A 26,066-nucleotide genomic window follows, 5' to 3' on the forward strand; every position below is an offset into this window, starting at 1 on the left:
AGACAGACACACCGAAGCTCATTTGTAAATAAATAAAGAAATACAGAAGTGATTATAGCTCGCCTAATGTCCGCAAAGGGCACCACGTGATCTTTAACGTTCACTAAGTAATGCTGGCAGACCAACTAACCAACTAATGCACCAACTAATGCATGTCCAATTAACGTCCATCCGAGGGATGTCACACACATTGATGAATCTCCCTGCCTGTGAAACTTCAGTTGACGGTTTATAGCTGGATCAGGATTTGAACCCAGGCTAAACAGTTTAGAGGTGAGTGTGCGCTCTTCTGGCCCATCCTGTCTGCCCATCCCATGTTGTATGTATCTGTCTGCATCAGTGTGCATGAGTTTGGTGACAGCTCCTCCTTATAAATAAATAATAAAAAAAGTAAATGAATGCCATTATATATGACAAAGCTAAAAGAAAATCAAAAATATGGTGACAATGATAAACACATACGTAACCTAAATAGATGGTGTGAGTCGCCACTTTCGACGAATCTCTTTCCTTCGTTGGCATGCTCACTAAGACGTGAGCAGGTGGGCTGTGCCAATGAAGGGAAGAACCTGCACAGAGAAGCGATTAAAGTGATAGAGGTGTGTGCTATCCCTCTCCCACTCTCTATTCCTATGAGCATCGTTGGCTGCAGGTGCAGGAAATGCAACGTGAAGTCCGATGCACATAGGTGCAGCAGGCTCGCAAGGTCGTTGGTATGATTATGGCTGCCCTTGAGGTCCAAAAGTAGACACAGCTGGCTGTGAATGCCGTGCAGTGATACCTTAATTTGGTGCCACCACTGACTTTCATGGGCATATTTATCCACAATGTAGTGCTGCTTAGGCTGACCTGCAGGTGTGGTTTGATATCTGAGTGTCCTTATCTTTGACAAGACCAAATCACCACAAAATGCGTTGCTTACAGGGAACCTCTATACCATTTGCACCACATAACAAACTTAGGGGAGCAGAAAGGGGAATGAAGCCTCAATTGCTTAAACTCAACACAACATCAGTGACATCATCATTCACATTCACTCATACCAATACAAAGATGAGCGACTTGGGAGCAAAACTACCATGAGGGCAAATTCACCCGAAGATCTCGCCAAAGTGTTTCAACTTTCAGGCTTTATTTCTCTGAACGTTATCAGTTTAAAATGCAAGGCTTGTCACCAGGCTCGTATTGGATGGTAATGGAAAGTCCATTGCATTGTGAAGAATGTTCTTTTGTACACAAACTCAAGGATTTTGGAAGAGCTAGCTAGAACACAGAAAATGGATGAGGACACAACAGTACAAAGGGAACAGCAGAAAGAGAGGGAAAAACCAACAGCAGAGCCGAGCGACAAAATAGACGGAGATAGACAAACAAGGGATGTGGGTAAGAATGAGGGGTTGAGAAGGATGTAGGGGGTGGACAGGATGCATACAGGAGCAAACTCTTATGAAGAATAGACTGAGGTTGGCTTGGAGGAGGAGGAGTTTTAGCAGGGATAGAAAAGATAATTGTTTTGGATGGGGGATGGTGGTGAACACGACTGTCTTGAATTAAAATAAAATTGCATGGGCTGCTTCCTCAGTTGATGCTCAACATTTAGAAGATCGAGCATGGGACATTGGGACAACCCCGTGTGTCGGTATAGTGCTGAACAAGATTGTCAAAGTGTCTTGAAGACTTGGAGGGAAGAATGAGATAGAAGAGAATGTGGTAGTTGATTCCACAGGTGGGAAAAACAAGAAAGGTCATGGCTGAAAGGGAGACCCAGGAAGTTGAGTGACTGGACTTCTTCAAGAGGATTGTTGAAGAAAGTAGATGGGGTGAGGGGGGGAGGGGGCATTGCCAAGGGAACCTGCCTATGTGAGGGATGAGGGATGTTATGGCAGAGGGTGAATCATCAGCAAATAGATAAAGATTTTCCAGGGAGGTCAAATAGATTGTTGATTAAGATTAGGCATAGGACTGGACCCAGAACACTGCTTTGGGGGGACTGATCCAGCCTTACCAGGAAGAGGAGATGAAATTATTCCGTCGAAAGCCACATGTTGGCTAAGACAGTAGAGGACATCAGTAAGCCATGTATGGAGTCGGCATTGCGTGCCATAGGCTTTGGAGAGCAAAGTGGGATGCCAGACTGTATCAAAAGCTCGAGACATGACTAGAGATGGCCCTGATGTCATGTATCATAGGAGTAATTACCCCGATAGCACCTGCGCAGGAATTTCCCTGTGGTCAATTCCTCACTGAAAGGATGCACAGGAAAAAATTATTCTGCAATGTACCAAATAATTGTAAATATGTCCTTTCTGGTTTATTTTTGCCAATTAGCAATAATTATAAATCATATCAATAAATGGTACTGTACTGAATTTGACAATTGCTATCCTTTGCACATTCTACAGTCATATGAAAAGGTAAGCACACCCCATGTAAAGTTTTGACTTTTTCCACATATTTCAGCATACAGCTATTTGATCTGCATTTCAACAATATTGAGAGATAAAGGTGATATAATATAACAAATATCATGAAACATTTACATTTTGTAGTCCATTGTATAATACAAATAAACATAAATGCAAATTTCGCATGTGGAAAAAGTAAGTACACCCCTACATTTATCACTACTTCAAATACCTAAAATTAGAATCAGGTGCACCAGCTCAGGTGCAAATGATTAGAACATCGTTAGAGAGGATCTTGGAGGAACCTGTCTTATTTAAACCTCAGCCATTTAGTTTGGTTTGCTCTTTGTTGTTGAAGTGTGCGGCGTCACCATGCCTAGATCAAAAGAGCTCTCTGAGGCCTTCAGAAAGAAGGTTATAGATGCCAACGAGTCTGGGAAGGGATTTTAAAATGTCTCCAAACAATTTGAAATCAATCATTCGACTGTCCAGAAGATCATCTACAAGTGGAGAAGATTCCAAATAACTGCCAACTTGTTCACGCCAGGCCGCCCCAGCAAGTTCAGCCCGAGAGCAGACCGCAAAATGCTGAAAGAAGTCTCTAAGAACCCCAGAATGTCATCACGGAACGTACAGGTAGCTCTTGCCACTGTTGATGTCAAAGTGCACGAGTCTACCATTAGAAAGAGGCTGCACAAATTTGATCTACATGGGAGGTGTGCCAGGAGGAAACCTTTGCTGTTTAAAGCAAAGCCTTTGACTAAAGTTTGCCAATGAACACCTAGGCAAAGACCAGCACTTCTGAAACAATGTGCTCTGGACGGATGAGTCAAAGGTAGAGCTATTTGGCCACAGTACCAGAAGACATGTTTGGCGAAAACCAAAGACAGCATTTCACCACAAGAACCTGATACCAACTGTAAAGCATGGTGGTGGAAATATTATGGTTTGGGGCAGCTTTGCTGCATCAGGGCCTGGGCAGCTCACCATCATAGAATCCACTATGAATTCCTCATTGTACCAGAGGGTGCTTGAGGATAATGTGAGGCCATCTGTCGGAAAGTTGAAGCTCAACCGAAGGTGGACTTTGCAACATGACAATGACCCTAAACATACCAGTAAATCCACCAAGGAATGGCTGAAAAGAAAGAAATGGAGGGTTCTGGAATGGCCAAGTCAAAGCCCGGATCTAAATCCCATCGAGATGTTGTGGGGGGATTTGAAACGAGCTGTGCATGCAAGAAACCCCTCAAACATCGCACAGCTGAAAGAATTCTGCATGGAGGAAAGGGCAAAAATTTCTCCAAGCCGATGTCAGAGACTGGTAGACAGTTATAAGAAACGCCTACTTGATGTTGTTTCTGCCAAAGGTGGCAATACCACCTATTAGAGCCAAGGGTGTACTTACTTTTTCCACATGCGAAATTTGCATTTATGTTTATTTAAATTATACAATGGACTACAAAATGTAAATGTTTCCTGATATTTGTTATATTATATCACCTTTATCGATCAATATTGTTGAAATGAAGATCAAATAGCTGCATGTTGAAATATGTTGAAAAAGTCAAAACTTTACATGGGGTGTACTTACTTTTTCACGTGACTGTATGTAGCTCTAGGGCAGCTGTTGGCTTGTCAGGTAGTGTCAACATTTTTTGCTTGAAATGTTGATGTCTGCCTGCTAAAATCTCCTAAAGACTTGTGATGACAAAAGTATTGGCAGTCAAAGGATATGATGCGTTTTAGAAGCCTCTTACACTCTGTTAGTTCAGCAATATTGTCAGAATTTTCCAGGTGCCCATGTGATAAGGTACTTGCTGCTACCTTGCCCACCTGGCACAAGACAGTGGGGTAATTTCCCTCCCCCTTCAGCACCAGCACCACTCCGGCATCCCAGAGATTAACCAATTGGAGCAGAGGAAGAGCAGGAGACATTTGTGCAGAAGTTTGTCATCACCAAGTCCAGAAGGGGGGATTTACCATTGAGAGAAATCTGAGTTGGAACATTTACAGATTGAGGCAGTCCCATGGAGTCACATTGACCAATACCCAGTCAATTTGCATGGAGACAATTGAAATCACCACATATGAGGAAGAGAGAGTTGAGATTAGTCGTTAAAAGTTGCTCCATGGTGTCTGAGAGATATGCAGAGAGAGTCGTCACTGTTTGGAGGATGGAAGGGTGGTTGTAGCCATAGGTACTCCTGAGGATTGGGAGGTATAAAATCCCAAGACAGACAGTGAAAAATTGACTTCTTCTTGTAAAGTGCAACTCAGGACTGGGGAAAGATGGGAGGGTGCAATACAAGGAGGGAAGCTGGGAGGGGGAGGGGCTATATGAGGGGGAAATTTTGAGTATGTCAAGTGAAGGGGAATATTTGAGTGGGTGGAGTGAGAGCTTTGAGGGTGTGGAGTGAGGGGAAGGTTTGAGGGGTGAGGTGAGGCAGGATGTAGACAGAGGGGACATGAAGTGGAGGGATGCTAAAGAGGGGGATATATAGGAGGGGTGGGGTTCGAAGGATGCAGTATTGTAGGAGATATGGGGAAGGGTACTGACACGGAGGGTTTTGACACCATTAAAGGGCGTGAAGGGGAATTTAATGCTGTGAGCAGACAATCTCTGCAAACTGAAGTTCTCGATATTCCCATTCTGGACATACTGAGCCAAAGATCATGGAAAGGAACCACCTTTAGAGGCCATTTTTCCCCATAAAGCAGGGGTTCGCCTTTAGAGACCATTTTTCCCCACAGAACAGGGGTTGGCCTTTTTTGGGCACCGTAGTCCCCTTTTTGAAGCAATGTTTTACGGCCGGATGCCCTTCCTGCCGCCAATCCTGTTAGTCGCCTCTTGCGACACACAGGGAATTACCAGTGAACTGGTACTCAATTTGCTGACCCCGGAAGGATGACAGCCTGAGTCAACCCCCCTGGCGTTATTTCAGCGATCGACCGGGATTACGAACCCAGGATCCCAAGCCGGCACCCCAACCGCTAAGCCAACACCAGGCTTCGAGTCAAAGATCATGGAATGGGTGGAAATAATTATTGTTGAAGGCATGGAGGAAGGTCGTGCTGTAGATATGGGAGGAAGGTTGATGGACAATTTCATCCTTGTGTTGCTGTTTGTTGATGGTTGAAGTTTGAAAATAAGGAAGGTGAAGCATTTTAAAATGTATTTAAAAGCTTTTAAAGAAAGAAAGAAAGAAGCATTTTACTCGAAGAAGTTTCAGAGAAAAGGATGAGATAAAGAATGAAGTACAGGAAATATAGGCAAAAGGAATTATGTGTTTTGGAGTGAAAACATTCCCTTTCTTAAGTGGAGGCTGAAAGGACAATACTTGGGAGAAAAGAAACGGACCCAGGAACGTGGCTTCTAAACAGCCAAAATTAGTGTGGGCCTGAGTCACACAGACACAGATACGACAATACATCACAATAAGGTACCATTTAACATGGAAAATTGGATGAAAACACAAACAGCAACACAGGGATGAAAATCTAACAGAAAAGCAAGATGGATCCGGTCCGGAACACTTCGTGTTTATGACGTCGAAATAGCAACTGCCAATCGAACCAACAAGTGACGCAGACCCCGAACTGAAAGTCTGTTAAGCACAAAGGGCCAGGACTGGGTGAAGAAGAGATTTCAGATGAAACAAATGAATGAACGTAATAATGAACTTGCTCTCTTGTGCATTTTATACCAAGTGCTGGATTTTCCTAAACACAATCTCTCTCCCTCCCCCACCCCTACTATATTTCAGAGTATAAGACTAATTGGTTCGAATCACACTTACAAACTAGAACGGTACTCAGTAAAGTGCATACCTCCACCAGGCTGAACAGTTTACGTTTTGTATCCCACTGAGAGGCTAGATCTGGATTCGGACCAGAACCAAAATCGAAGCCGCTTGTTCTTTTCACTTACCCAACTCATCCACCAAGTTTTGTCATAAGTCGTTCACAACTTTTTGAAATATCATGCTATATATCGTTTCTGGTCCTATCACTCAATGGTGAAGAATCACTTCAACGAAACAGAAAATTCTCGTATCTGGATCCAGATTTGGATCTACACAAATATCAAATCGATTTGTCCTTGTCAAACACCTAACCTGTCCACCAAGTTTCGTCCGAATCCATCCACAACTTATTGAGATATTGCACTATATATCGTTTTTTGCCCTATCACTCAACGGTGAAGAATCGCTGGGTATCAGGGAAGGAGGTGTATCAGTAGTAGAGGTAAGCAGGGAGGGATATAATAGAAGTATAAGGTGACATCGGGCAGCATTCTTGAAAGAAGGAATGAGGCAAATGACACATGGAGTCAGTTCCTTAGACAAGGGAAGAGAATCAATAGAGGAATGAAGGAATAGAGGTCGGATTCTGGAAGAACGCATGCAACAGGGGGTGAGTTGTTGCATGTCGGGGGTATGGGAGGACGGGAGGAGCAAGGTCGGAAGTGAAGGTAGTTGCATGAACCACCATACTGCAATCAATAATCCCTTGAATTGTGAAGATCTGATTAATAAATAATCAATTTTTTTTTAAACAAGATTTGTTCAAATTTCTCTGTGAGAAAAAAATCTGTTTCAACAAAAAAAAACTCAACATATAAATTATTTTTCCACAAAATACTCTTTTGCCTGTTTTCACTCAGACATCAATTTTCCAGCAGAGATTGTATTTGCCAATTTAAAAGGACAATGATGTCCATCTTTAGATCATTGTTGATCATATCCATATTCCATTTGGTTCAGCAAAGATGGAATAAATTTTGGTTTAGACCATCAGAAACAAAATGGAAGAATTTTGCAATTGTCCTTTAGCTCGAGACTGAATTTATTGAAGAAAGAATTTCAGAAGTCTTGAGCTGATCTTGTTTTTCAGCATTATGTTGTCCCCTTTTACAAGTGTCATTGCAGTGTACACTAGCCATCTTCATCCCATAAACTCATCGTTCCAGGGATGCATAAAGCAGTGGTGGCAAAAACCCATATCTTGCCAGAGTATTGAGGCCTTTTTTTTAGGACACGCCTTGAACATTTCCAGGGCTGAAACCTGCAATCTTGGAAAGGTTGCTCAGAAATTTCCACTAAACGGCCTTGGAAATCAAACTTACACCAGTGATGGCAATGAAACAAGGATTTACCTGGTGCACCACGACACCTCTCATCAATCAGGGAGCCGGGCAATGGCCAAACATACTCCAATAGGTGTAGAAGGGATGTCAGTATGCCATTGGTCTCGTGTTGGCTTAACTGTTAAGGTGGCTGGCTTAAGATCATAGGTTCTTAAGTTTGACCCCCTGAAATAACTCCAGGTGGGTTGACTCAGCCTGTCATCCTTCCGAGATCGGCAAAATAAGTACTAGCTTACGGGTAACACGGGGCACTGCATCAGAGGCACAGCCATGCTGCCAGAAGTGTTGTAACCAGCAGCCACAGGCTGCATACAAAACAACAACATCATCAACAACAACAACAACAACAACAACAGCATGCCATTCTTGAATGAAGAGCATATAACTAATTAAAACAACTAGGTACTCAATTGGTGTCTCTTTGCTTCCATTAATCAGCTGCTCATGCAACCATGATGGACAATCATTGATAGAATGTCTAATGAACTCACTGGCATGAAGGTTGTCACCTTGGTTTGCCCATTTGCACCATGTACCAAAAATAAACAAGACCGGTGGTCTAACAATGGTGTAGCCAGGCTTGTTTGATACTTCAGTTGAAGAGGATAGTATGATCTGGGTTGGGATACCAGTTAACAAATAATGTAACTTCTTTTTTTTTTGGACTTCAGGCATGGACAGCCGGTTCATGAAGGACTTGGGCAAAAAACGTACCCGTCTCAATGTTGCTATATCCAGTCAATGGCGAAACTGCAAATGGCGAATCAGTGAATGTCACGGATAGAAACCCTTACGTCATTTCCTCATTCTGCTTTAAACTCAACATCTCTATATTTTCATTCCAAACAGTGTCATTCATCATTCCAATCACAAACTAACACTATAGTATTAATATATCAAAATGTAATGTTAAATCACGATTGTATTGATATTATCAAACCAGTGAACCGTTTTCATTCATCTGTTCACTTCCGGATTCGGGAGCAAAGTCCGTGTCGATCACATTTCAAAATCATAATTGTGTTGAATATTTTTTCTGAAAACTCCTACCGACCTTACGAAACCCGCTGGGACCGCAAAACGTTCCGAAAAAGGTTATTATAATTCCTTTTAGTAAAATATGTAACTGTAATGGTTACTAAACGCTGTCCCCCTGTCTTGTGACCAGATACTCATGACCATGTGACCAGATACTCATGTCATGTGACCTGTCATGTGACCCGAATCAGCTCTGATTGGTGCAAGTTCGTGGGGACATAAAGACAGACAGACAAACGCTATCCGTATGTCCTCACAATACAAGTTACACCGTAAAAAACATAGTCAATCAAATATGCCATAGATTTACTCAGTGGACACCAGAGTCCTAATAAGATTAAGATGTAGGGAGCAACAAAAATGATGATCACACATTTCAATATCCTTACGAATCTACGATTAAGAACAGCATTGCATTTCATTCTTACCATTATGACATCATTATATTGTAAGAGCTGGAGAGTCATTGGTGACCATTACACAAAGGAAAATCATTGCGTTCCTTAGCCATGGCAAATGTATGTGAACCTGGGTCTTCACTATATCTCCTTGGGAATAAGTGGAACGAATATGGCCGTGAATATCAATAAGATGGAACCATATCTTATATGATGATGAATTCGCTTGTTTAACCCTCATCCTCACCCATGGGACAATAAACCATTTCATACCTTTGGGGTGCGTCCACACCCATGGACTTAAACACAAGGCATGGATTATTTCTAAACATAATTGATATATTCATTATTCGTGATGCATTTTTGAGTAAATCATACACTTTATGTGCAAGTTTACAATTTATTTATGGTTATCATGGATACCAAACTCAAAAGAAATGGTGAAAAACATTTCAAAATCAATCTTCTGGAAGAAGCAACACAAACATTTTCTTCATTTATGCATCTCAACACATGAAAATACGTAAAACCAGCACAGACTCAGCTTGGACAACTCCCTCTGACCATGTGGAATAATGAAAACTAAACAGTGTTACCTGGGGTACACTTGCACCCCACAAATAAAACACTGTCTGCACCTCCATCTGTCTTGAAGAAATGGATATAAAATGAACAGGTAGTTGTGAAAAAGACAGTCAAGCTACCTATCGATGGTCAGAATGCATCCCAGAAGTATTTTGGTAATAAGTAGGCCGATTACGCCTCTATTGAACCAAAATTTTAGCTACCTGGGTGAAACAGGCTAGCCAAAAATGTCATAAAGACACAAAATCAAAAAGATTGTACTTTCTGCAATATTCAATGATATATGTGCTGGCGGTGTAAAAACACCCCAAAGGACAGTGTGAAGATTGAAATAGGAGGTGTTAGTTCCCCCATCCAGACCCAACCATGTATCGAGTTAAACTCTGAAAAAGAATGCTGTTGTAAACACGTTTCAGGACACACGCCATCTGTTTTATTATTACCACATACATGCGCTTACCAAGCAATAAACTCAAAGTGAAAAGCATAAAACAGGCATATAAAAGAAAGGACAGGTGACACCTTTGACATCACTTACAGAACTACTCTGGAGGAATGATCATTATACAAAAATGACCAAGGAATTAATGTCTCAAAGGTAATATTTCAAAACAGTTTATGGGAAAACATGACTAACACAGAGTAAATAGTCCGAACCATAACAATAACTGTAACAAAATTTGTTATACTTATATAAAAATTTGAAGTGATACATCTGCATGTCCATCGAGTTCCTTCAGAAAGTATTCACCCCACTTGACTTTTCTGACATTTTGCTGTATTACAGCCTGAATTTAAAATCGTTTAAAATTGAGATTTTTTTCATCACTGATCTACACATAATGCCTCATAATGTCAAAATGGAATTCTTTTTTAGAAATCTCTACAAAATAGTTAAAAATCAAATACAGAAATATGTAATTTACATACAGTAAGTATTCAACTCCCTGCGTCAATACTTCATAGAGGTGTCTTTGGCAGTGATTACAGCTTTGAGTCTTCTTGGGTATGTCTGTATCAGCTTTGCACATCTGGATTTGGGGAGTTTCTCCCATTCTTCCTGGCAGATTTGCTCAAGCTCTGTCAAGTTGGATGGGGGTGTCAGTGAACAGCAATGCTCAAGTCTTTCTACAGATTCTCAATGGGATTCAAGTGTGGGCCTTAACTGGGCCACCCAAGGATTATCATGTTCTTGTTCTGAAGCCATTCCAGTGTTGCTTTGGCTGTATGCTTGGGGTCATTGCATTGTCCTTTTGGAACATAAATCTTCGCTGCAGTCTAAGGTATTTTGCACTCTGAAGCAAATTATCCTCAAGGATTTGCCTGTATTTGGCTCCATTCATTGTTCCCTCAATGTGGCCTTCGCAAAGAGTAGGCTAATATCACTGGCACCATGGCCAAATTCCAAATACCTGCCCTAACTAGGCGAATATCAGGCCTGGCAGGCCGGTTCCTGAAGACTTGGACTAAGACCCCCAGGCAACCCCACAGGGTGGGATAATAGTGGATGTTAAAGAATAATAATAATTGTTCCCTCTATCCTTACAAGTTCCCCAGTCCTGGCTGCTGAAGAGCAACCCCATAGCATGATGCTACCGCCACCATGTTTCACAGTTTCTGCCAGACACTAGTCTGGATTCAGGCCAAAGAGTTCAAATTTCATCTCATCTGACCACATAATATTTTGCCTCATACTCTCACTCTTTCACGTGCCTTTTTGCAAACTCCAGGCATGCTGTCATGTGCCTTTTTCTCAGTAGTGGCTTCTGTCTGGCCGCTCTCCCATAAAGTCAAGATTTGTGAAGTGACTACAGAAACTGTTGTCCTTCCAGCAGGTCCTCCATCTCATCCAAGGAACCCTGTAGTTCTGTCAGAGTGGTCATTGGGTTATTGGTCACCTCCTTGACCAAGATCCTTCTTGCCCGGTTGCTCAGTTTGGTAGGACATCCAGCTTGGAAGAGTTTGGGTAGTTCCATATTCTTTCCATTTCCTAATGATGGAGCTCACTGTGCTCTTGGGAAATTTCAACACTCTAGAAATTGTTTTATGCCCTTCCCCAGATCTATGCCTCCTCACAAATTCTATCTCAGAGTTCTCCGGACAGTTCCTTGGATTTCATGGTAGAGTTTCTTCTCTGACATGCACTGTCAACTGTGGGACCTTATATAGAAAGGTGTGTTTCTTTCTAAATCATGTCCAATCAATTTATTTGGCCACAGGTGGGCTCCAATCAAGTTGTAGAGACATCTCAAAAATAAGCAAAGCAAATTGAATGCATCTGAGCTCAATTTGGAGAGTCGTCGCAAAGGGGTTGAATACTGATTCACTCAAGACTTTTCAGCTTTTCATTTTAAATTAATTTGTAAAAACATCTATTTTTAAATTCCACTTTGACATTATGGGGCATTATGTGTAGATCAGTGATTTTTAAAATCTCAATTTATTCCATTTCAAAATTTTAAATTCAGGCTGTAATACAGCAAAATGTGAAAAAAAGTTATGGGGTGTGAATACTTTCTGAAGGCAATGTATATCAGGTAAGAGTATTCTCCTGTCAACTTCGGTGTTTATATGTCAATTGTTACCTTTACTGCAGTACGACATCTCCCCAAGTGTTTCAGAAGTAGATAGCAGATAGGGATGTATGGGGTGATCTATCGTGGTCGTACCTGGACATGTGTGTTCCGAACAGGGTTTGTTTTCGAATGCTGCACCGTCGCACGGTTGCCCGCCGTGGAAAGGACCCTGGCAGGTGCGCTCCCTCCGCAAACTTCCTCCTCCGCAACTCACAGGACACGATGACCATGGTCCCCAGAGCAACCAACGACCATCAACTGGAAATTGGAGGACATCAAAAGCATGAAATGGATTGCCAACACTGTGTTTAGTTTAAAGAGTAATGTCAGGTAAACAACATTTGGAACAATACAATGAATGGGTACATATTTTGCATATTACCTGCTTAATGAGGTTCTGCTATTAGAATTGCATAATACTACAATACACATATGACAATTAGTGCTTTGGGTAGATGAACCTTTCATCATAGAGAGAGTGAAAAGTTTTATTGTAGTGAAAGATAAAGAGATTTCAGGTCAAGATTTTTTCCATTTAATCTTCTAATCAATATTATTCAAGTAGAGCTGAAGTAAATCGGATGAAAATTGAGGATTTTAGAAATTCAAAATTGTTGTTGACCTTTGGCTTATGTTGACCTTTTGGCCTATGCTGATCTCAAAAATAGGTGGTGGTTGAATTCAGTTAGCTGAAATGAACATGCTATTCAAATTTCAAGTCAATTGGATAAAAATTGAGGATTTTAGAAATTTGAAAAAAAGTGAATGACCTTTGGCCTATGTTGACCTTTTGGCCTATGTTGATCTCAAAAATAGTTGGTGGTTAAATTCAGTTCGCTGATATGAAAACCCCATTCAAATTTCAATGAAAATTGAGGATTTTAGATATTCGAAAAAAGGTGTTGACCTTTGGCCTATGACGACCTTTTGACCTTTTGACCTCAAAAATATATAGGATTTTCTTGGACCACGATCTCTACCATTTGGTGAAGTTTCGTGAAGATCGGTTTAAAATTTTGACCTGTAGGTAAGTATAAGTGAGCGGCTCGACACACACACACACACACACACACACACACACACACACACACACACACACACACACACACACACACACACACACACACACACACACACACACACCGGAGTGATCAACACACTTGTAAAAAAAAAAAAAATTGCCAAGTAACAAACAGACAATAACAAACGCAACCGGCCGATATACATGAAAAATCTTCGATTTTGCAAGTAATGAAATGGAAAATATGAGAGAGAGGAGGGGAGTAAACACAGTAACCTGCAATTAAGAGTGGAGTGTTGGTTTAGGTAGGGTTAATGGGGGTAGAAAAGATCATGGGTAAATATTGGGGGAGGAGGCGGGTGACATGAGATGGTGGTGCATCGTCTGCTTGAAGCCTTGGAACGAAAATGGGACAGGCCATCATCTGGAAGGTGGTTGCGCAGACAGGAAAGGTGAGGAACAAAATAGTGGAGGCGGGCAGCAAGCCTGGATTTTGGAAGTTTAACCAGGAGGGGGTTACTGGAAGAACGCATGCAACCTGGAGGGGCTGGGGAGAATCCGACATCTGAGAGAGCAGACGTAACTAGACCAGTGGAGAAGCATTACAAAAAATGATTTTTTACTCAATAAAACATAATTTACTTAAACAATTTAAGCCAAACTCAATTTAAAGTTTACTGCGTAAAAATAAAACAGAGTTTATTCAATTTCACCAAATGCCCACACTTAAGGAATATGATCCCTGCCAAACCTGGGCACTGACGAACGAAACAGGTGCGTCTCTCGGACCATGGACCAAGGCATTCAGCACCTCCATAGATAGGACCGACACACTCGCGCAAGCGTTGCTGGGTGCCATTGCCACAAGAGACCGAGCAGGGAGGCCAATCGGTCCAGTCTGCCCAGTGACCATCCACTGGGGGTATGGGACAAAACAGTTAGTTGGTCGTTGTGAGAAAATGCATATTGGACAGGACACAATTACAAATTCACCCCCCTGGCTGCATCATTACTGAGTCACATGGATATGCTGCTGATGTTGGCCAATGTAGCACATATCTCTCTCCTACCCATCATCAAAATACATCGTGCGATCTACAATGTCGACCGAATAATGTGAGCAGACAACTCCATCAGGTTGAGATCAAACCAAGGGATAGCATTCTCATTGATGCAAGGCCCTTCCAGCGAAGCACCAGTCTGGCAGTTTATAGTCAGGTCGGAAATTCACAACACACTACGAACACGCTTAATAATCTGTAACCAATGAAATTGTCAACTCTCAATGAAACTATATTTTGGATTCTCAAAGGAAGGAGCAATCTCATTGGTGAATTTTGAGTTGTGTATTAAAACTAAAACTAAAACGAAGAGGGTAGTTATTTCCTTTAGATTTATCCAGGTGTGAGGATTTATATGTAGTCTGATATACTCAGTATAGGGTCCGATGCTCAATGGTTACCTGGACACAAGGCGATATTGCAGACTTTGGTTTGCGTCCCTGTCCCTTCACAGGGCAAACCTCCGGAGTGTGGCTCTCTGCAGTTACGAGAACGAGTGCGTACACCACGTCCACACGTGAAGGAACACAAGCTCCAACTCGACCATTCCTTCCATGCACCATGCACTGAGTGGGCCAAGGTTGGGAGAGTCAAGGGAATGGGCAAAGAGAGAAAGAAAAATTGGGGTGGAGGGAGAGCTTTATGTCCGTCGCTCGATGACAGATGTGGTGGCGTGGCGGAGAAGTACAGCCAGAAGCAATAGACCAGTTCCTCTGGGGAAGACAGGCATGCCTGATGTTCGTGTCAAAACAATATCAACAGTGACCAAGGGAGCGGGCAGGAAAATGTAGGAATCTCTTACAATTACTATCTTAATAATAAATAATAATAAATAATCGTAATAAATAATCTTGGCTCTTCCACGAGCCTCGATCTTGCATACAAAAAAAAATAAAAATTGACGGTCACACAAGCTGTGGGAAATTGTACCTATTTTCGACAAGAACAGATATAAGACAAAATGAACATCAATATATATCTGTGATTATTAAGGAGATATTTAAGCTATAAAAGGTACGACAGAACAAGTGCCCACTCTCGACTCACCCTTTCTTTGTATATAAACATCTTTCTCATTCCTTTTGTTCAGGATGACTTGATAAATACTGGCCTAATTAGTCCACTCTAGCATTTAACTGACATAATTTTCTAAACAGTGTATTTTGAAGAAATTCCAATGTCTGTACTTTAGAAATGTTAATGTGATCGAATAACTTCGATAATTAAAATATATTTATATTTCAAATGTGTTTCATCTTTTTTCTACACCATATATATATATATATATATATATATATATATATATATATATATATATATATATATATATATATATATATATAAGTTCAAAACACACCAGGTCACAAGTGTGCCGCACTGACCGGGTCCTCAGTCGAGGTCCTATATATATATATATATACAGGGCACATTATTTCATCACTGAAAGCCTAATGTATGTATGTATGTATAAATATACAGACTTGGCATTTAATATGGAATTTTTTTTTGTGGGGGTGAACTTACTTTTCAAGATGACTTAGAACCAAAAGTTCATTGGAATTATGTTGAAATTATTCTAGATTTTGTTAATGTGACCTTTAAAAGAAACAAAAACCACATTTGACATTTCAAAGCAAATAAATTGATCCTTGAAAGTGATGTAAACTGATATCGAACTCAATTCACGGACAGTACTGTGTTAAACTTCTGTACGTTTTCCAGAAGTATCTCTTTATTTTGCACATTAGCCAAAAAAAATTTCAACAAAAACAAAAGCTAAATTATGACTGGGATTACGGACAGTAAAATTACAGTTCAGTACTTCGTGTAACCCCCATGAGCATTCAGGAGAGCACGTACACGTCGAGGCATGCTGTTCATGAGATTTGCCAAGGTTTGGACAGGAATCGCTTGCCATGCAGTGACAATAGCCTGCTGCAATTCATGCACAGAGGCAGGCTGCTGGTCCAAGTTGTCGATTTGACGCATTAATTCTGCCCAGAAGTTCTCTATCGGATTCATATCCGGGGACATGGCAGGCCACTCCATATGCTCTACACCACGGTCAGCAAGAAAGTGTTGGATCATGCGAGCACGATGACGCCGTGCATTGTCATGTTGGAAGACAAAGTTTCCTCGAAAGGCTGCACGAGCAAATGGAAGCAATGTTTCTTCCAGAATGACCCTGTACTTGAACTGGTTCAGGTTTCCATTCAGAACAACCAGGTCAGTTTTGCCCCCTGCATGAAAAGCAGCCCAAACGGTCACCCCACCACCTCCAGCTTGGTCTCTTGGCACTATACAATCTTCGTTGTGGGCTTCATGCACTTGTCTGCGCACTCGGACGCGGCCATCTTGACGATACACCAGAAGGTCACGTGATTCCAGTGTCCTGGCTGCCATTGACGGTGCTCTCTGGCCCACTGCAATTGGCGCTGGCTGTGTTGTCTGGTCAGGCGTGGCTTTCTCAGGGGACGCCTGGCACGATAGCCTGCTTGAACCAGTCGTTGGTTGACTAGCCTTCTGGATACAGGAACATTTGTCAGTTGCTGCCACTCAGCCCTAAGCCGATTAGCTGACTTGGTACGGCCATTGCAGACTAACCGGTGCAGCTGGCGATCAACTCTCCTTGTGGTTCTGCGTGGATGTCCTGGCCTCGGTATTGGAGTAGGGACACCCCTCTGAGCATTTCGTTTCAGGATCTTTGACACCTGACCTTGAGTGATGCCATACTGCCGAGCAATAGCACGCTGTTTCATGCCAGAATTTCGTAAAGCCACCACTCCATGACAAACAGCATTGTCAAGTTGACGGACCATCTCCAGAGGAAGCGGCAATAACTTTTGTAGACGTGCAGCAATTGTTTTCCACTAATACAGAACGCAACAACCCTTATATACCCGATTGTGAAGCCAATCGTCAAATGTACCTGTCCTTACATTTTGTCATGCCACCTGTGATATAATCCTGTTATTGACTTCTTGCTGCGAAAGACAATCAGTGACATGGTTCTTTCAACAAAGACATCACCGAAGGGTAAAATAAACTCACCAGATTGAAATACTGAGTTCAGAAAGTAAACCCAAGTCAAGGAGAAAAAAAAAATTCCATATTAAATGCCAAGTCTGTGTATATACAATTTTATAAACAGGAATCAAATTCCTGCGAGGGGCTAAGTGTGAAAAAATTCAGACTCAACGCGGGGCTCGAACCACAGACCTCCGTTGATAACGCGTCAACAGCCCACTGCGCTATTGAGCCAGCCACAATCAACTCAGAACTTTTCCACACTCAACACTGCGAGCTTTATCATGGCCGATGTCTTTCGTGCCTGCTAGGCAAACCCTGAATGTTAGCGGAAGTATATGCATGCATATGTATGTGTGAATAAGTAGAAATGCATTGAAGATTAATTCAAATACAATTTTATAAACAGGAATCAAATTCCTGCGAGGGGCTAAGTGTGTATATATTACTGGGGGGGCCTATGTACTCAATTTCAAGTTCGTGTGCAGTTCATGTTAATTTTGGCCAACCACTATAAATGTATTCTACTGGGTCCTACTAATCGGAAAAATCATGTCGCCATTTTTTTTCTGTTGACCTTTAGTGACCTTGACTCAAGGTCAAAGTTCAAACGTCATTACAGTGACCATACTTCATTCAAAGTATATCAACCTGGGTACCAACATGTGGCAAATTTCACAAGGAACATTGATTATGACATTTGTTTTGTCATTTGCCCTCTCAGATGTTTGCAATATGCAAATTAATAAGCAAATGACCTAATTAGAGAAAAAATATGCATAATTAACATATAGTCTTCACCATACACGTAAATCCCATCACTTCGCATTATTATTGAATGCCAATCATTAGTTACCATCTCAAATGTGTTCTGCTGGATCCTAAACTGGAAAAATATGTTGCTTATTGTTTTCTGTTGACATCTTCTTGATATTAACTGACCGTTGACATGTACTTGACTTTACTTACCTTGACCCAAGGTGAAATGTCAAATGTCATTTTAACCATGCGATGCGATCAAGCAGCTACTGCTATTATAGCACTCATAGATGTATCTATTTATCAGCAGCTACTGCTATTATAGCACTCATAGATGTATCTATATATCAGCAGCTACTGCTATTACAGCACTCATAGATGTATCTATCTATCAGCAGCTACTGCTATTATAGCACTCATAGATGTATCTATATATCCGCAGCTACTGCTATTATAGCACTCATAGATGTATCTATATATCAGCAGCTACTGCTATTATAGCACTCATAGATGTATCTATATATCAGCAGCTACTGCTATTATAGCACTCATAGATGTATCTATATATCAGCAGCTACTGCTATTATAGCACTCATAGATGTATCTATATATCAGCAGCTACTGCTATTATAGCACTCATAGATGTATCTATATATCCACAGCTACTGCTATTATAGCACTCATAGATGTATCTATATATCAGCAGCTACTGCTATTATAGCACTCATAGATGTATCTATATATCAGCAGCTACTGCTATTATAGCACTCATAGATGTATCTATATATCCGCAGCTACTGCTATTATAGCACTCATAGATGTATCTATATATCAGCAGCTACTGCTATTATAGCACTCATAGATGTATCTATATATCAGCAGCTACTGCTATTATAGCACTCATAGATGTATCTATCTATCAGTAGCTACTGCTATTATAGCACTCATAGATGTATCTATATATCAGTAGCTACTGCTATTATAGCACTCATAGATGTATCTATATATCAGTAGCTACTGCTATTATAGCACTCATAGATGTATCTATCTATCAGTAGCTACTGCTATTATAGCACTCATAGATGTATCTATCTATCAGTAGCTACTGCTATTATAGCACTCATAGATGTATCTATCTATCAGTAGCTACTGCTATTATAGCACTCATAGATGTATCTATATATCAGTAGCTACTGCTATTATAGCACTCATAGATGTATCTATATATCAGCAGCTACTGCTATTATAGCACTCATAGATGTATCTATCTATCAGTAGCTACTGCTATTATAGCACTCATAGATGTATCTATATATCAGCAGCTACTGCTATTATAGCACTCATAGATGTATCTATCTATCAGTAGCTACTGCTATTATAGCACTCATAGATGTATCTATATATCAGTAGCTACTGCTATTATAGCACTCATAGATGTATCTATATATCAGTAGCTACTGCTATTATAGCACTCATAGATGTATCTATCTATCAGCAGCTACTGCTATTATAGCACTCATAGATGTATCTATCTATCAGTAGCTACTGCTATTATAGCACTCATACATGTTGAGTAGAGTTCAACACCAAGAGAATGTTGGTTGCCGTTTATTCATGTATCTATCATCACCTACTACTACATGTAGTGCAGCGCTCGTTTAATTTTTGACTAGGAATCCACAGCAATAATTTTCATGTAAGGCTCTCCCGTTTGCCAATGATATTTGGCTTCTCCTTCAGAATACCAACTACTTCTTGAACTTCCGAGTGGGCCTCTTCTCGGCAGTACGACTCTTACTGCAGGTAAGGCATGTAGGATATGACTCATCTGTGGTACTCAGCTCCTCAACACAGCCACACAAATAGCACACATCTTCATAGCCAGCCGTGTAGTATACTAGTATGGCTTCTCTGTCGCATCGTTGCACGTGAGATTGGCTTTGGCGTCGACATTATTGAAGACGTTTGCCTCATTGATCTCCTGCAGATCAGCGAAGTTCGAGCACATGTAACTTGGCTCAGACAGTACACGAGCACATGTAACTTGGCTCAGACAGTACGCGAGCACATACAAAATTCGAACCTGTTCCACTGAGCGGGAACGGATTTTACTGACTTCGCGAGCAAGAAATTTTTTTTTTTTTAGAGGCGGACGACTTTTATGGGGCGGGCGGCGATGACAAACAGGAAAAATTTTTTAACCAGCCTTAGTCTGGGAGACCAGAAGCGTGAATGCCAGACAAGTCATATCAGACTTTTAAAAAATAGTAATAATTGCTGCTTTTTCCACCTTTTGTTAGAAAGTCTCTGATGTTATGCGTACAATATAGCTACGTGAATGTTTCCTGCTTTGCTTATGAATGTTTTCTTGCAATATGTTGATGCCATGTTGGTGTAGTGCGAGCCTGTAATTCTTACCTTTGTCTCTTATAATTTGCACCAGAAAGGGAGGAGACTTCCGGCTTCTTGCTGATGGCTCGTGTGAGCGAGTTGATTGCCGCCATCTTTGCCTTGTTTTATTAAATGTTGTGCCGAGAGGGAGTTAGTGTCTCGTCCTGTCCGAACCGTTTGATCACGGCCCCTTTCCTGGATCCACTGTTCTCTATTATCCTCCGCACTAGCTAGCCTTTACCGTAGGATCCCCGAGCCTACTTTTCATGGTCCTTCGAGCCGGATAACGAACAGCTGGACAAGGAAATCATGGACGAGAATATCGCCGCTACCCTGACTGCCGATTTGTACTCAAACAGCAGACAATACCAGCGACATTATCCCGGTTAGTCCTTTAACGACTCATGGCACGAATCCATTTGTCTCTGTTTCGGTGGCCGCCGTCAGCCCCACGCCTGATGCACCTGTATCAGCCACCGAATTACCGGATCTGGCCATCATCAGCATTGGCAATGAATTAACGGCGTCTTCCCGACCCGAAAGGAATGTACGTATCCCTGAACGTTTGAAAGACTATGTTCTTCACTATGTACCTTCAAACACGAGTGGTTCTTCCCTTAATCAGGAGTGTGGGCCGAGTTCTTCTTACCGACGACATTCGTCAGGAAGCCACCGACCAAAGACTGCCTCACTATGCAGTGCACATAGCTCACGACGCAGCCATTGTTCCAGCTACAGCCGTACACCCATTACATCCCAACTCAGTGGTATACAATCAGCTATTCTAATGGAAAAACGAAAACAGTATGAACTGGAGGAACTGACATGTCAAGTTGGGGAGGATGAGAAAGCTGAGAAACGTGGACAGCAGCTGCAGGATGAAGTCCTTCAGGCTCAGGAGATGGAGCACCAGGCTCAGGAGATGGAGCACCAGGCTCTGAGGGAACGCGAAGCCTTGTCCGTCCAGCTAACAAGACAGAGACGCTGAGGAATGCGGAACAGGACCTGGAGGAAGCACGGTTGATAGTGTCGTTCTTGGATGCAGGAGATGAAGCGCCTACCTCTCCAACCAGGCGTCCAACCGTTACCGCCCAGCATACGATTCTGCACGGTGGTGGAGCATCATGTACTTCCTCAGTTCAACCAAACAAACTATTGCCAACGCAGCTGCCGCTACTGCGGCCAGAGCCGGCGATTGCCATCACTGCCGACCTACAATCCACTCCTCGATTAATCATTAATGACAATACATCACCGAATGAGGAGGTGAAGCAAACTCATCCAACTGCATATTCATCCACTACCACAGCTCCATTCCAAGTTTCAAATTTTCATCCTCACATGTTACCATGTTATCATGCACCCTATCTACCACCCTCGACTTCACCACATGGGCATCCAGTTCACCCATCTGAGAAACCTGCAACACCCAACCTCATGGACCTACTAATAGCTTCATCTTATGGCGTACTGAAACCGAGTCTGCCTTATTTCCAGAGTGGCAGAGAAAGTGACTTTGCCCTTCTCAAGCTGGCATTGGATAGCCTGATAAGTAATCACACCTACTTATTAGAGGAGTACAAATATCAAGTACTCTTAACCCACCTTAAGCTACCAAGTGCATACAAGCTTGCTCAGGCCTACATGCATGATCCGAAGCCATACACTGTGGCCTTATGGGCCCTGCAGGACAAGTATGGACACTTTGGACAGCCAAGGCAACTCGTACAGAGCGAAATTGGTGCCATCATGAACATGGCACCAGTGAGGTCTGTAGATGCAGAGGCCTTTGAAGAATTTGCTCTCGCAGTGCACTCCCTTGTGGGTATGTTACATTCACTCGAGGGTGAGCATGGATTTGAACTACAATGTGGCTCACATGTAGACAGGCTAATTAGCAAACTGCCACCGAGCTATCGTGATGGATTCATTGAGCACTGCATTAACCAAGGACTTTTAAATGCAGATTAGAATCAGACCTACACGTTGCACCATCTGGCAGCTTGGCTGCAGGCGAAGGCCCGAGCTAAACGTATAGCGAACCAAGCTGCTGTCCTCTACAAATGCAAGGGCCAGGGATTAGAGAGAAAGGAACAGCATTCTTCATCTTTCAAGAAGAACGAATCACGGGCTTTGGTGTTTCACAACTCTGAGTCACCAATAGCTGGCACAAGGCCACAGCCATTGGGTAATGTTTCTTCGACAACCAAGACCAAGCCTTATTGTCCTCATTGTGACACCAGCAATCATTACCTCGGTTCCTGTGCGGAATTCAAGAAGCTTTCCACAGACCATATTAAGTGGATAAGGGAACATGACCGTTGCTGGAGGTGCAGTCGGTCACACCCAGCTGATCGCTGTACACTTAGGAAGCCATGCGTTACTTGCAACGAGTTGCACCTAACCATCCTACATGATGCAGCGCAGAGATCCAGCGATACCGTCCTAATGACAGGCTCCGCACCATCTGCAGTGTACCTTGACAAGCCTTCCCGTCCACATGATGTCCTGTTAAAGGTCGTAAAGGTGCTTCTTCATGGCCCACAAGGATCAATAGAGACCTATGCCATTCTAGACGATGGTTCAGAAAGGACTATGTTTTTGAATTCAATAACGGAGCGGCTGAACCTGGTGGGTAAACCTGAAGCATATTGCTCAAGACAGTGCGAGAAGATATGTTGCAGTGTACCGTGGCTTCTGTCAAGCTTCATATATCATCGGTCGAGAACCCGAACCAAAGGTATGGGATCGATGCAGCATTCACTGCCACAATGCTGCGCTTATCTGAGTATTCATACCCAGTGGCCGATCTTCAGAAACGGCACCCCCACCTAGCTGGGATACCACTCCCTTTGATTAACAAGGCTCAACCAACAATATTGATCGGGTCAGACTATCCGCACCTCATCTTACCAAAGCAACCTGTGCGATTTGGCCCCAAGGGTGCTCCAGAAGCAGTTTGTACCAACCTGGGCTGGTCACTACAAGGACCGGTCAGCGTACTAGAGCAAAGTGATGTGACTGAGCTCCGGAGGTCGACCTGTGTAACAATGTCAGTGGACATACAGGCCTTACCTGACCCTTCAAAGTATGAGACTTGGAACGCTCTGGTTGTGGCTGCACAGCAGTGTCCCAATGGGGTGGCCTCAAATCAAGACTGTCCTACCTTAAGCGCTCACCAGCGTGGGGAGATAGAGAATCTTCTGCTTCAACGCTCACAGCACGATAGTTTTCCGGACGAAGTCCAGATACTTGCCACGGGTAGGGATTTACCCATCAGAGGTCGACTGGCATCTCTCTCACCTGAATATGACCGTACCCTTGGTCTCATCAGAGTAGGAGGAAGACTACGCCGTGCAGATGTCCTTACACAAGATGCTGTGCATCCTATTGTTTTAGATGCTCATCACCCAGTAACCAAGCTCCTCATTCAAGAATGTGATGACCAACTGCTTCACTGTGGTCCGGAGAGAATTCTCGCTGAAGTACGTCGCAAGTATGGAATTCTGCGTGGTCGAGAAGCTATTCGTCGACACCAACATCAATGCCTCGAGTGCCGAAGATGGCATGCCAATCCAGAAGTGCCAAGGATGGCTGATCTACCCCCTGCTCGAACTATACAAGCCTGCCTTCTACTCTACTGGAGTGGACTGCTTCAGTCCTTTCACCATAAAAATTGGAAGACGAACGGAGAAGCGCTGGGGTATAATCTTCAAGTGCCTCACTACCCACAGCGTACATCTGGACCTCCTGGAGGGCCTTGATGCTGATGCCTTCCTAATGTCCGTCCGTCGCCTCATCGCCCATGGAGGGAAACCTCACGAGATCTTATCGGACAGAGGCCCCAACTTCCGAGGGGGAGATGCCGAACTTCGTCAAACTTTCTCTGCCCTCGAACCTGTTCTCGCCAACCAGCAAGTGAGCTTTTGCTTCAACCCGCCCAATGCACCACATTTTGGCGGAATATGGGAGCGAGAAATCAGGTCGGTGAAGAACAGCCTACGGGTCGTAGTTGGAACCCGTACTGTGACGGAGCCTGTGCTGTGCACGGTCCTCATTGAAGTTGAGGGCATCCTCAACTCCAAGCCTTTGGGTTATGTATCGTCAGACATATCCGATATTGATCCTGTTACTCCCTCTGTGCTACTGATGGGACGTCGTGACGCATCGCTACCTCAAGTGGTGTATCCTGCTACGGAGCTCCTCGGACGCCATCGCTGGCGTCACAGCCAGATCCTTGCCAATCAATTTTGGTCCAACTTTATTATGTATTACCTCCCCAGTCTCCAGCCTCGACAGAAGTGGCAAAAGGAGAGCACGGAGTTGACCACGGTTGATGTGGTGCTGATCGTCTTCCCAGCTGCCTCGTGTCCAGTGGCCACTTGGTAAGGTCATGTAGACCTTTCCTGGCTCAGATGGCCATGCTCAAACTGCCAGCGTTCAAGTTCATGGCATGAACTGTGTTCGACCACTTGTTAAATTGATCCGGCTGTCGAAGCTTGAAGATGATGGGTGAGGGGTGAATGGACTGGAAGACTTTCCCTTTTTACAAATTTATTCCACAAATTTGGGGGTGGCTGTTAGAAAGTCTCTGATGTTATGCGTACAATATACGTGAATGTTTCCTGCTTTGCTTATGAATGTTTTCTTGCAATATGTTGATGCCATGTTGGTGTAGTGCGAGCCTGTAATTCTTACCTTTTTCTCTTACTAGGGCATGCCCGTACTATATATAAGCTAGGACGTGCCCGTACGTGGGTGCCCGTTCCTTGCCAAAAAAAAAAAAAAAAAAAAATTTGTGTAGGGGTGTGTGTGTGTAAACATCCTAGGGCGTGCCCGTACGTGGGTGCAAAAAAACATGCGTGCAAACAACAACAACAAAAAAAAACTTTGAAACCACGTGGCAGTAACGACCACAGAACCCCCCCCCCCCCCCTCTATTTACATGAATGGTTTGGTCCATTCGCAACGACCACAGAACCCCCCCCTCTATTTACATGCAATGGTTTGGTCCATTCGCAACGCCAAAGCGAACGGCGAACGGCTAAATCGCCATAGCTCGGTAAGTAATTGTCCGATTAATTTCAAACCTTGAAAAGGCACATCCTCGGGTCCCCAGCAATATACCTGGCAAGTTTAAAGTATATCGGACCCGTGGTTGTCGAGAAACAGCGGTCACAGACAAACAAACGTACAAACAAACAAACACACAGAGATTACTGGAATTATAGATAGATAATTTGCACCGGAAAGGGAGGAGACTTCCGGCTTCTTGGTTCTTGCGGATGGCTCGTGTGAGCGAGTTGATTGCCGCCATCTTTGCCTTGTTTTATTAAATGTTGTGCCGAAAGGGAGTTTAGTGTCTCGTCTCGTCCTGTCCGAACCGTTTGATCATGGCCCTTTTCCTGGATCCACTGTTCTCTATTATCCTCCGTACTAGCTCGCCTTTACCATAGGATCCCCGAGCCTACTTTTCAACGTAATGGTTAGAGCATCTCCTCTTAGTCTGGGAGACCGGAAGCGTGAATGCCAGACAAGTCATATCAAAGACTTTTTTTAAATAGTAATAATTGCTGCTTTTTTCACCTTTTCTACACCTCATTTCAGATCCAAAACCTCCAATCGAGTTCAACACTTAGCATTTGAAAAAGGAATG

At 42.8% G+C, this 26,066-nt stretch overlaps 1 protein-coding gene across 1 annotated transcript in view; it reads right to left on the bottom strand.

Annotated features, from left to right (window-relative positions):
* The window catches only part of LOC137422393 (adhesion G protein-coupled receptor B3), a 209,035-nt gene that overhangs the window by 163,974 nt on the left and 18,995 nt on the right, over positions 1-26,066 (bottom strand). The window contains exons 3-5 of the mRNA XM_078773200.1: positions 14,635-14,799; positions 13,924-14,088; positions 12,245-12,409 (exon numbers count right to left, since the gene is read on the bottom strand). Coding sequence (XP_078629326.1) covers positions 12,245-12,409; positions 13,924-14,088; positions 14,635-14,799 — 495 coding nt within the window. The remainder of the gene's footprint in view (positions 1-12,244; positions 12,410-13,923; positions 14,089-14,634; positions 14,800-26,066) is intronic.

This window comes from Myxine glutinosa, chromosome 2 (assembly GCF_964187855.1).
Source record: "Myxine glutinosa chromosome 2, kmMyxGlut1.1, whole genome shotgun sequence".
Taxonomy (NCBI): Eukaryota; Metazoa; Chordata; class Myxini; order Myxiniformes; family Myxinidae; genus Myxine; species Myxine glutinosa.